An 11,325-nucleotide genomic window follows, 5' to 3' on the forward strand; every position below is an offset into this window, starting at 1 on the left:
ACACACGAACACAAACTTTTTTGAACCAATTCTCGTATACTGTAAATAAAGACCTCTCCTCTGTTCCTGTCACATGACTTTGCACTATTTCCCTCACAAACTCACAAATATCAAAGTCACCTTTTCCGGTAAAGTATCGGCGATGACACCGTCTGTGATGTATTAACCATTATCAACGAGGTTGCCTCTTTCAAACTTGCTGACATTACATAATACAACACAGAATGTAATAAGCTACTGATAAGAACAGTTTAGGTGCCATAGGTCACATTAAATACCTCAGTACCCCTTCTGAGGATACACAGTAGAGGTAAAGGACTCAGAGAGAGACAGTCCACTGAGGAGGTTGTATAAGAGAGGAGGCAGCCCCTTGAAAGCTTTGCAGGAAAGTAGCAAAACCAACAACTGGTGACCACAGTGAGCCTCAGTGGCTGCATTTTCCAGTTTTCTCAGTTAGAGTTTACAAGAAGCAAACATGAAGCTGAAGTTACCAAACCCAGGACTGGATCAACGGATCCCTTCTCATGGGGACCTGGAGAGGCTGGAGAAGGAGGAGGCAGGTGACAGACCCAAATGGGACAACAAAGCCCAGTACCTGCTCACCTGTGTGGGCTTCTGCGTGGGACTTGGCAACGTCTGGAGGTTCCCTTACCTTTGTCAAAGCCATGGAGGAGGTAAGCTGGGATGAGAGTTCTTTCAGATAGACATAAAAACTAAGAGCTGTCAGAAAATGAGCAGTGTGCATGAGTTATTAAAAAGATCTAAACGTGTATTTACCCACTTTCAGTAAGCAAGGAGGGCCAACATTAAACACATCCAGAATTACTATTATTATTGCTTGTGCTGTAATGCATAAACTGAAGCATTTGAAGGGATTGATTCATTATGACTGATTTTTTTTTAATAGAAAACAATTTGAGATAAACATATTTTCTCAAAATTGTGGGTTACCTGAATGTTGCAAAGCAGTACATACAAACTGTCTTAGCACCAGTTTTCTCCTGAGATAATTTTGCTCTGTAACATGCTTAGAAAAGCAGAGACTAAAACTTTAAAAGTGTAGAATCAAAGAATGATTCCCTTGAAAATAGCTTACCAATGTTGATCAACTGCCACATATTGAAGCTACTGGAATAACTTGTTACTTGTTTACTGTCTCAACCTTTAACACTTGAATGTGTCATAAGTCTTAGTTATGGATTCATTTGTATCTACTGTAGGCCATAAAACATGTACGATGCGGTTTATCAGTTATGGGCGTCTTTATGGGAACAGTTTTGTGAATGAAATCCTCTGCTAAATATTTACTCACCTTCATGAAAGTACTGATTATACTAAATCATTCCCCACACTCTCCATCATGACAATGTGTACCTAGGAGCGTTTATGATCCCATTCCTTATCCTGCTGGTCCTGGAAGGAATCCCGCTGCTGCATCTGGAGTTTGCCATTGGTCAGCGCCTGAGGAGAGGCAGTGTGGGAGTGTGGAGATCAATCAGTCCATACCTGACAGGAGTTGGTGGGTTGTTTTTTTTTTTTTTTTAAAAGCATGCACATTATGTTGTGTATTTCTCTCTGAGCTCTCTGAGCAATGTCAGTGGGATATAGCTCCAGGGTTACCAGTCATATCGGCCTGTAGGCCAGTCGGCTGTTTCACCACTTCGATCCTAAAAAATAGAAATATTTATTTGATGGATTAACATTATTTGATGGATTAACATGAAATTCCCATTAAAGGTCCCCAAAGGATTAATCCTGTTGACTTTGACTTGACCCCTTGACTTCTCTTCAAGTGCCACCATGAAGATCAATTTTGTGGATTATATGATTCAGAAACTGCCATCGACTTTGGTACAAACATGCCCCCCGCTGGATGAAGGGTGATCATTTTGATGATCCATTAGCTTTTCATATAGCGCCAACATCAAAACATTAAAATTTCACATCGTCCAGTACTTTGGTTTATGATCAAATACCTGCAAGACTAGTGACACTCCCATCAGTCCCAGCTTTACTTCTTGCTAATTAGCAAGTGTGAGCATGCAAACATGCTATGCTAAGATAGTGAGCGTGGTTAGCATTATAACTGCTTCACATCAGCATGTTGGTATAGCCATTGTCACAATGGTAGCTTGCTGAATTTAGCATTTAGCAAGTAGCTACAGCCTCACAGACCTGCTATCATGGCTCTTAGACTCTTGGTCTTATTTAAAAAAGCATTACCACATGTTTAACTTTTTCATTTTGTTACAGGTATTGCGTCTTTGCTTGTGTCATTTTTGGTGGGCATGTACTACAATACCATCATGGCCTGGATCATGTGGTATCTCTTCAACTCCTTCCAGGACCCTCTGCCTTGGAGCCAGTGTCCTCTCAATGCGAACAGGACAGGTAGGCCTCACCTGCAGTACAGACATCTGTACAGTCTGCGGCAACTTCTCTGACATCTTGTTCTGAACTACATGATCTGAAAGTTTGACTTTTGTTGTCTCTTTATCCGTCCTTTGCAGGTCTGGTGGATGAGTGTGCTCGGAGCAGCACTGTTGACTACTTCTGGTACAGAGAGACTCTGAACACCTCGACAGCAATCGACGATGCTGGAGGACTGCAGTGGTGGATGGTGCTAGCCCTCATATCTGCCTGGACTCTGCTCTATGTCTGCTGCATCCGGGGGATCGAGACCACTGGAAAGGTGTGAAAGTGGCAGTCATGTCTGATTTAGAGCCTTAATGTATGTTCAAATATACATTTTTGGCTCATTTTGTCATTGTGTCATTTCTCAGGCTGTCTACATCACCTCCACTCTGCCATATCTGGTCCTCACTATCTTCCTCATCAGAGGACTGACTCTGAAAGGATCTGTAGATGGAATTAAGTTCCTCTTCACACCAGATGTAAGAATGCAGCACACCAACCAACATGTGTCAGTTCATTGAATATAATGCAAACGTATATATTTGCAGCATGAGACTGCTAAAGGTTAAAAATAGAAATTCAAACACATACTGGCAACAAATTATGAATAAACCATCAAAACACTTTTACTAATGGTCCAAGCATTTGGCACATTGAGAAGGCTGAGTGTCATTTGAATAAGAACTTTAAAACTGATATAGTGTATGTAAATGAATTGCTTCATCATTGTCTTACTTTTTATGATTCTCACACAATACTTTTTCTTGTCTCCTGGTTTTGTGTGACCTGAAAGATCACACTTTAAAAAACCTCACTTACAATCCTGGAGTGCAATATTGCCACATATTAATCATTAACAACGGCTGGAGCAGTAAGATATATTGTTATCCTGTTATTTTTGAGGAGCATATTACGAGGGGAAATAATTTACAAAGCAATCTCAGCTCAGTTTTACTGTTAACAAATCCTAATTTCCATTTCCTCTTTTAGGTGGATGAGTTAATGAATCCAGCGACCTGGTTAGATGCGGGTGCTCAAGTGTTCTACTCCTTCTCCTTGGCTTTTGGAGGTCTCATCTCTTTTTCCAGTTACAACTCTGTTCAGTGAGTACCTCCCTACACTGCACAGTCATACGATGAACCTTCGTTTGAACTGTTCTCCTCACATGTTCATAATTTCCACATAGCAACAACTGTGAGCTGGATGCTGTACTCATCTCCATCATCAATGGCTGCACCTCAGTGTTCTCTGCCACGGTTATCTACTCCATCATCGGCTTCAGGGCCACGGAGAAATTTGACGACTGCATGGATAAGTGAGTTTTAACTTGCAAACAGGCATGAAAAAGCGAAGTAACTGGGATTCAGTTATATCAGACTGAACTCATCTCGCTGTTTTGTTTTTTTTTTCAGCAACATCTTGAAGCTGATGAATGCCTTCAACTATCCTGAAAACAACATCACAGAAAGCAACTACGACGAAGTCCTGAAACAACTCAACCAGACATATCCAGACACCATCCAAGGATTGCAATTACAGACCTGTGACATGCAGTTTTTCCTCAGCCAGGTCAATAGAGAAAATTTAGATACTTTACCATCATTGCTTCTATTTTTAACTATGTATCCTGTGACATCAAGGTGTCAATATTTGATGTATGCTCCTTCAGGGCGTGGAGGGGACCGGTCTGGCCTTCATCGTGTTCACAGAAGCCATCATCAAGATGCCTGTTTCTCCTCTGTGGGCTGTCCTCTTCTTCATCATGCTATTCTGCCTCGGCCTCTCGACTATGTTTGGCAACATTGAGGGAGTGGTGGTTCCTTTGCAGGACCTCAAACTGTTGCCCCGATCTTGGCCAAAAGAAGTTTTCAGTGGTAATTTTCTAAATTTCGTGCTAAATACAACAGACTTCAGGATTATGATATTTCATCTGGATATATGAGCATAACCTCTTATTTCTATTGTTTGTTTTTTTTCCAGCTCTGACTTGCTTAATATCTTTAGCTTTTGGGCTCATGTTTTCTCTGCGCTCTGGAAACTACTGGCTAGCTCTTTTTGACAACTTTGCTGGCTCTATCCCCCTTCTGGTCATCGGATTCTGTGAAATGATCTCTGTCATCTACATCTATGGCATAGATAGGTGAGTCTATTCAGGGAAGCTATTATTGGTGCAGAGTAACAAGGTAATGGCTTCTTAGCCATGCTGTGCTGTGTTTTATGCCCATAAGGAAATATTAACATACTAACATGAGAAACTTTAAACCTACTAAATCTCAGAGTGATAGCACTGAGAGCATATTAGCAAGCTGACTCTAGCATTACAATCAAAGCACTGTTGTGCAGCCTCACACAGTCGCTTGATGCCTGCACACTCTTCTTATTCTCATACATGCCTGAGGGAGAGGCACTTGCTGGAAACAAAGCAGGAAGTAACGTGGCATTGTGTTCTGACCTTGGAACAGAGATAATGTGTAAGTCACCACAGAAGAGATAAAGAAGTACAGAGAACTGTATCTGGTGATATAACAAGTCGATGAGGAGGAGTGTGGAAAATGTTTTGCTCATGGTTTCAGTAATGCTATGGATGAGAGCAGTAAAATGTTACTTAGAAGTTATAAAATCTGTAAAACATGCAAGGTTATACAAGGTTAGGGTTCAGATTAAAGAAACAGGTAAGTCACAAAGTCACTGCTTTATTTACTGTACCTAATAAAATAGAAGGTCATCTTTTATGGATGCTTTCATACACACTCAGTTGACATTATGTTTCTATTATGCCTCCAAACAGGTTTAACAAGGACATTGAGTTTATGATTGGCCACAAGCCCAATATTTTCTGGCAGGTGACATGGAGGGTGGTCAGTCCACTCATTATGATGGTCATCCTGGTTTTCTACTTTGTAACCCAAGTCTCCAAGACTCTCACCTACTTGGTCTGGGACCCAGAAGCGGTAAGTGTGCTCATCACAATAAGTTAAGCCTAAAGACCTTTTTAGAAGTGATGCCTGGCAGTAAAGTGATTTTGGGCTATAGAGTTAAAATTTGATTTGACTTGATGTCTTAAAATGTTATTGATGGTGGTAGGAATCACTATGAGAGATTCACCGCTTAATGATTTGTCTTCTCTTTAATGATGGTTATAAAACATTTTACTTCACTCTGGCCATAGGAGGGCTTCCCCACCCTTGAAGCACGCCCATATCCTTCCTGGATCAACGTCATCATCTTCATCCTGGCTGGAGTTCCCAGTTTAGCCATCCCAGCAGTCGCCATCTTCAAATTCATCCAGAGGAGACTCTGCAAGAAGAAGAAGAAGAGTTACAGTGACAACACAGTGGACTCTATCTCTGCAAAAGTACAAATGAGTGACAAAATGAAGTTTTAGATATCTTGACTTTGAATATTTAATCATAAAACAAAAGCAGACTTGTTTTATTGTTGTTTGTATATTATTATATTATCCTTTTTTCTTCCTCATAACCTGTACAAGAATAGAAGAGTACACAAGTGACTACAAGTAAGCTAATAAATTTGACAGTATTTTCTGTAAATTAATGTCATGAGTAACTGTCATTGCTTGTCATAATGGTGTAATATTAGTTTACTCCTGTGTCATATTTCACATGTAAGGGTAAGCCTGTGTTGTACATTAAAGGAATAGTTGGACATGCTGGGAAATTCACTTTCTTGCAGACAAATAGAGAAAACTGATAGCAGCCTTCTATCTGTCTTAAATATGAAGCTACAAAAGGCAGCAGGTCAGCTTAACTTACCATAGAGACTGAAAACAAAGCAAAATAGCCAGCTGGCTGTGTTCAAAGGTAAAAAATCTTCCTGGCAACACCTCAAAAGCTCACTTTTTAACTTGTCGTATGTCATTGATTTGACCTGTATAAAGACTGAAGAGTGAAAATCAGTGCTGTTTACCCATTGCAACTGCTTATGCCAAGCTTCTTGGCTGTTGGCTGTATCTATTTGTATTTAGCACTCATATGAGAGTGATGTTATCTAAGCCTGTTTCCAAAAATGTCTCTTCTTTAAATATTGTAAGTTAACTATATGTCTACGTCTAGTATACAAAAATAATGTTTTATTTCAATTTTTTTTTTGAATAACCTTCAGTAGTTAAACTGTTAGATGTACTGTAAGAATGTAAGAATCCGCTCATGTCATCTGCACTTTTTAGCCCACTTTTGTGTTGTTTATAAGGTTTTTTGGCATATTGTGGAGAGCTACCATAAAGTTAAATTAATAAATCATGTGCATGAGGTTACTGGAAGCACTTTAATAAAAATCACCAAATTGCAAGTGTTCTTTCTAAGATTTAAATAAGTTTCTTGACTTGCCTTGAAATTTTGTACAGTCTACTGTATGTTTAATCATTACACTGACTGGGTAGTAAAGACAAAAGTTCAGAGTCAGCACTTGCTAATCTGAGGCCTGCAAACTATAACCTAAAAGACTGTAAACATCAATGCAAATGTCCATGTCCAGACTAACACGAACGTTTCAACTGGAGTAGACACCACTTCTTGATGCACATGTGGTCGCCATGAGACTGGTACTTCCGAACCCAGGACTGGATCTCCGGATCCCTGACCATGAGGATCTGGAGAGGATAGAGAAGGCGGAGGCTGGGGAAAGGCCCAAGTGGGACAACAAAGCCCAGTATATTCTAACATGTGTGGGCTTCTGCATTGGGCTTGGTAATGTGTGGCGATTTCCTTACTTGTGTCAAAGTCATGGAGGAGGTAAGACAGAAAGGGGAAATGCACATTTGTGGTTAAGTTGTTGAATGAGTGTTTGACAAATTCAAGGGGAGGTACCCTGGAGCGAATTTACGGTGCTCTTATAGGAGGTTTATGATACCTTTTATATGATTTTCTCTATGGGATATTTTGCACTGCATTAGTGTGGATCTATGAGAGGTTAAGACCAATGCTACTGCCACATATTTAAACTGCAAAACAGTTAAATATATTACTCATTTATGGTGACAAGAGGACTGTGAAATCACCATCGAGTTATGCTAATGATTCACAAGAGTCTGGGAAGTAATGGTTAATCTTTGGCATGGCGTGTGACCCATTGGTTTAACTAAGAATGAAACTAAGATTGCTCTGAATTATACTACGTGTGCGTGTCTGTGTGTGTTTGTATTTGTATTTGTGGATCACTGATATTCTTTTGAAATTCTGCCGATTGAGCCACATGGTATGGTGGTGATTGCTAGGTATTACCCAACTGACATTAATTACTGTTATCAGCAAGGTTCTTTTTTTATCATGTGTTTCATGTCAACATCCCCACAGGCCACATCATGCTGTCATCTACAACACTTCATCAGACGTGTTTTGTGATGTACTTACACAGCGTGAAGCCTTGATATGCAGTGAGCGGAATGCAGGTCCCAGTCCAACACTTAATAGATAGAATAGAAGTCAGCAGTATTCAGCCTCTGGTGACCATGCATTCCATCTGATAGTTGTTAAGATACATTAGTCTGGACCTAAAGTTGTGGCTCGACTGACAGACCAACGATATCATCCATATAGCCATGCCACTAACAGGGCTAAAAAGTGTTGGAATTACCACAGCTCCAAAAAAAGAGCAAACCTGGGTTGTCTTAAAGAGACACTACAGCGTAGCAGGCCACGTCCTCATGGTGACAACATTCACAAAGTCCAAACTCTCTTTGCACTCTTAGGGAGAATACCTCTCTGTGTCATGTCACTTAAAGCTACTTATCACATTAATTCTTCAGGTGCCTTTTTGATTCCCTACTTGATCCTGCTGGTGCTGGAGGGAATGCCGCTCCTGCTGCTGGAGTTTGCCATCGGTCAGCGTCTCAGGAAAGGCAGTGTGGGAGTGTGGAGGGCCATCAGTCCTTATCTGACTGGCATTGGTAGATAAAAAGAAATTAGAAATACACAACACAACATAACATCACTGACTATCTCCCTTCCTGTGAGTGTGACGTCACATTTGATGCTGCTGTCCCCCAGGTATAGCCTCCATGCTGGTGTCATTTTTGATTGGACTGTACTACACCACCTTAGTTGCCTGGATCATGTGGTATCTCTTCAATTCCTTTCAAGAGCCGCTGCCTTGGGCTCACTGCCCTCTCAACGACAATGGGACAGGTATTTGAATATATGCAAATGTTCAGCTGACATTTCCGCATGCACACCAAAGCACCAAAATTGCCTCGTGGTTTATGGATATTTGTTGCCCCTGCAGGATTTGTACCAGAGTGTCAACAGAGCTCCACTGTGGATTACTTTTTTTACCGAGTGACTCTGAATAGTTCACACTCTATAGATGAGTCTGGAGGAATCCAGTGGCCCATAGTCCTCTGCCTGCTAGCTGCCTGGACAGTCGTCGCTATATGCTGCATAAGGGGCATCGCAACTTCAGGCAAGGTTTGTTGAACCTTCAGCCAACTGGCTGTTTGCTAAGCCCTGCCTCGTGCAGCTATGCCTGTCAAGCTTTCTCGCTAAGTACATTTCCAGTGGTAATAGCGGCAGATATACTAGCCAACTCAAAATTCATAGTAAGAGTGGGTCCTCGCTTTCAGACAGAGCTAGATAACAGCAGGATTCCTAGTTCTAGCCAGCAACCACTGATATTCTCAGTTGAAATGACAACTGTCACTCGCAGATTTTATCAGCTGTAACTAGAAAGACATTAAGGCTAACCTTAGCTTCATGAGTTGGTTGAAACCTCCTTCTAACTTTTGTTTTCAGCAGACTCGTACAAACAATATGTTTCACTGTTAATTCAAATTCATAGCTTGGCACAGGGGCATCTGTGATGATCTGTGATGAAGCTAAGGACAGTTAATATTCTGGGATAGGGGTTAGCAAATGGTCTCTGATGTTCATTATCAATTATTGCCCCTTTTCTTGCCATAACCTCAGGCAGTGTACGTCACAGCCATTCTGCCTTACATTGTGCTGGCCATCTTCCTGATCCGAGGACTGACTCTTAAAGGTGCCCTGAGTGGAATAAAGTTCCTCTTCACACCAAACGTATGTTTCATTAAAAAAAATAAATAAAGCCAGCTATACAGCTCATAGCTTAAAGCCACATCACACTGAAGTATGCTTTGCTCTTGCAGGTTGATGAGCTGATTAAGCCAACTACTTGGCTGGACGCAGGTGCCCAGGTCTTTTATGCCTTTGGTTTGGCATGGGGAGGCCTCATCTCCTTCTCAAGCTACAATCCTGTTCAGTAAGAGACATTCAGAAGACCTCTGGTGTTTCTTAATTTGCAGTTTAAGTCTCATTTTGCTCACTTTGATTGCTCACATTCTCAGAAACAATGTCAACGTGTGTCTTTGCTCTTTTGCTCATTTCCCAAGCAACAACTGCATGCACGATGCTGTGATCCTGTCTGTTGTAACTGGCCTCACCTCAATCTATGCTGCAACAGTCACCTACTCCATCATTGGCTTCAGGGCCACAGGGAAATATGACAACTGTAACAGTGAGTGAGTACAGTTAAGTTCAAGATTTTAGAGTAGACCTTTTTTTTTTTTTTTTTAAATTTTCTAGTTATTACATACATCTTACGGTGCATTTGGGTGACATTGGGTGTTTTGGGTCTTTCAACAATCATACACCCTCGCCTGGGCAACCCAGCCAGGGTTCATCAGGCCCTAGCTTGTGTCCAAATGGTGTGTATACTACACATATGTTTCTGATGGTTTTTCTACTGTGTAGTCCTGTGATGGCAAAGAGTTTGAGGAACCTGCAGAAAGACTGGCCTGCAAAGCATCTGAAGCCTGCCTCAATATGAACACATTGTGCCCACCATCTCTACTTCAAGCAATAGCCAACTAGGTCCTCATACATGGCTCTCTTCCTCTTGTACGCCTCCATCACGTGGTCTTCGCAGTCAGTCTTCAACAGTCAGTTCCAGTGCTACTTCCTCCAGCTTGTTGGGTATTGACACATAAGTGTTTGTAAGGTTGAGCCACAGGACTGCCAAGTCTCCATAACCTTCATGTGCCTCCCTGATGAACTGAGGCAACTATGTATGCCAGAAACATCCCTTTCTGTACTGAGATGTCCATGGAAGAGTTCTTTAGGAGATACTCTGTCAGACAGTGGGCAACAGTACTGATGAATACCTTACTTTCAACGCTGAGGAGTGAGATGGTTGTGAACTGCTTGATGTTTCTTGAGTTCTCCTCCTTTGGGATCCAGACACCCTCAACAACTCTACACTGCTGGTCATCCCCTCTCCAGATCACCTTAAGGATCTTCCATATGTGGAGTAAGAGCTTTGGGCACGTCTTGTAGACCTTGTACAGCACTCCACTCGGTCCTGAAGCAGAGCTTGTTCTTGCGGCTTTGAAGACACAAATGAGTGACAAAATGAAGTTTTAGATATCTTGACTTTGAATATTTAATCATAAAACAAAAGCAGACTTGTTTTATTGTTGTTTGTATATTATTATATTATCCTTTTTTCTTCCTCATAACCTGTACAAGAATAGAAGAGTACACAAGTGACTACAAGTAAGCTAATAAATTTGACAGTATTTTCTGTAAATTAATGTCATGAGTAACTGTCATTGCTTGTCATAATGGTGTAATATTAGTTTACTCCTGTGTCATATTTCACATGTAAGGGTAAGCCTGTGTTGTACATTAAAGGAATAGTTGGACATGCTGGGAAATTCACTTTCTTGCAGACAAATAGAGAAAACTGATAGCAGCCTTCTATCTGTCTTAAATATGAAGCTACAAAAGGCAGCAGGTCAGCTTAACTTACCATAGAGACTGAAAACAAAGCAAAATAGCCAGCTGGCTGTGTTCAAAGGTAAAAAATCTTCCTGGCAACACCTCAAAAGCTCACTTTTTAACTTGTCGTATGTCATTGATTTGACCTGTATAAAGACTG

The 11,325-nt window shown here is 41.1% G+C and overlaps 2 protein-coding genes across 2 annotated transcripts; both read left to right on the forward strand.

The window, feature by feature from the left end:
* The first annotated feature begins 475 nt into the window (after positions 1 to 475).
* On the forward strand, positions 476 to 5,800 carry LOC139345584 (sodium-dependent neutral amino acid transporter B(0)AT1-like). Its single transcript, XM_070984275.1, has 12 exons — positions 476 to 674; positions 1,379 to 1,519; positions 2,254 to 2,391; positions 2,511 to 2,692; positions 2,784 to 2,894; positions 3,406 to 3,518; positions 3,602 to 3,730; positions 3,828 to 3,984; positions 4,085 to 4,289; positions 4,396 to 4,555; positions 5,204 to 5,366; positions 5,585 to 5,800. The coding sequence occupies exons 1-12, from the start codon at positions 476 to 478 to the stop codon at positions 5,798 to 5,800; spliced, it is 1,914 nt and encodes a 637-aa protein (XP_070840376.1).
* Positions 5,801 to 6,967: 1,167 nt separating this feature from the next.
* Positions 6,968 to 9,911, forward strand: LOC139345585 (sodium-dependent neutral amino acid transporter B(0)AT1-like). The gene is made up of 7 exons (XM_070984277.1): positions 6,968 to 7,166; positions 8,180 to 8,320; positions 8,421 to 8,558; positions 8,656 to 8,837; positions 9,336 to 9,446; positions 9,536 to 9,648; positions 9,779 to 9,911. The coding sequence occupies exons 1-7, from the start codon at positions 6,968 to 6,970 to the stop codon at positions 9,909 to 9,911; spliced, it is 1,017 nt and encodes a 338-aa protein (XP_070840378.1).
* The last annotated feature ends 1,414 nt before the right edge of the window (positions 9,912 to 11,325 follow it).

This window comes from Chaetodon trifascialis, chromosome 17, assembly GCF_039877785.1.
Source record: "Chaetodon trifascialis isolate fChaTrf1 chromosome 17, fChaTrf1.hap1, whole genome shotgun sequence".
Taxonomy (NCBI): Eukaryota; Metazoa; Chordata; class Actinopteri; order Chaetodontiformes; family Chaetodontidae; genus Chaetodon; species Chaetodon trifascialis.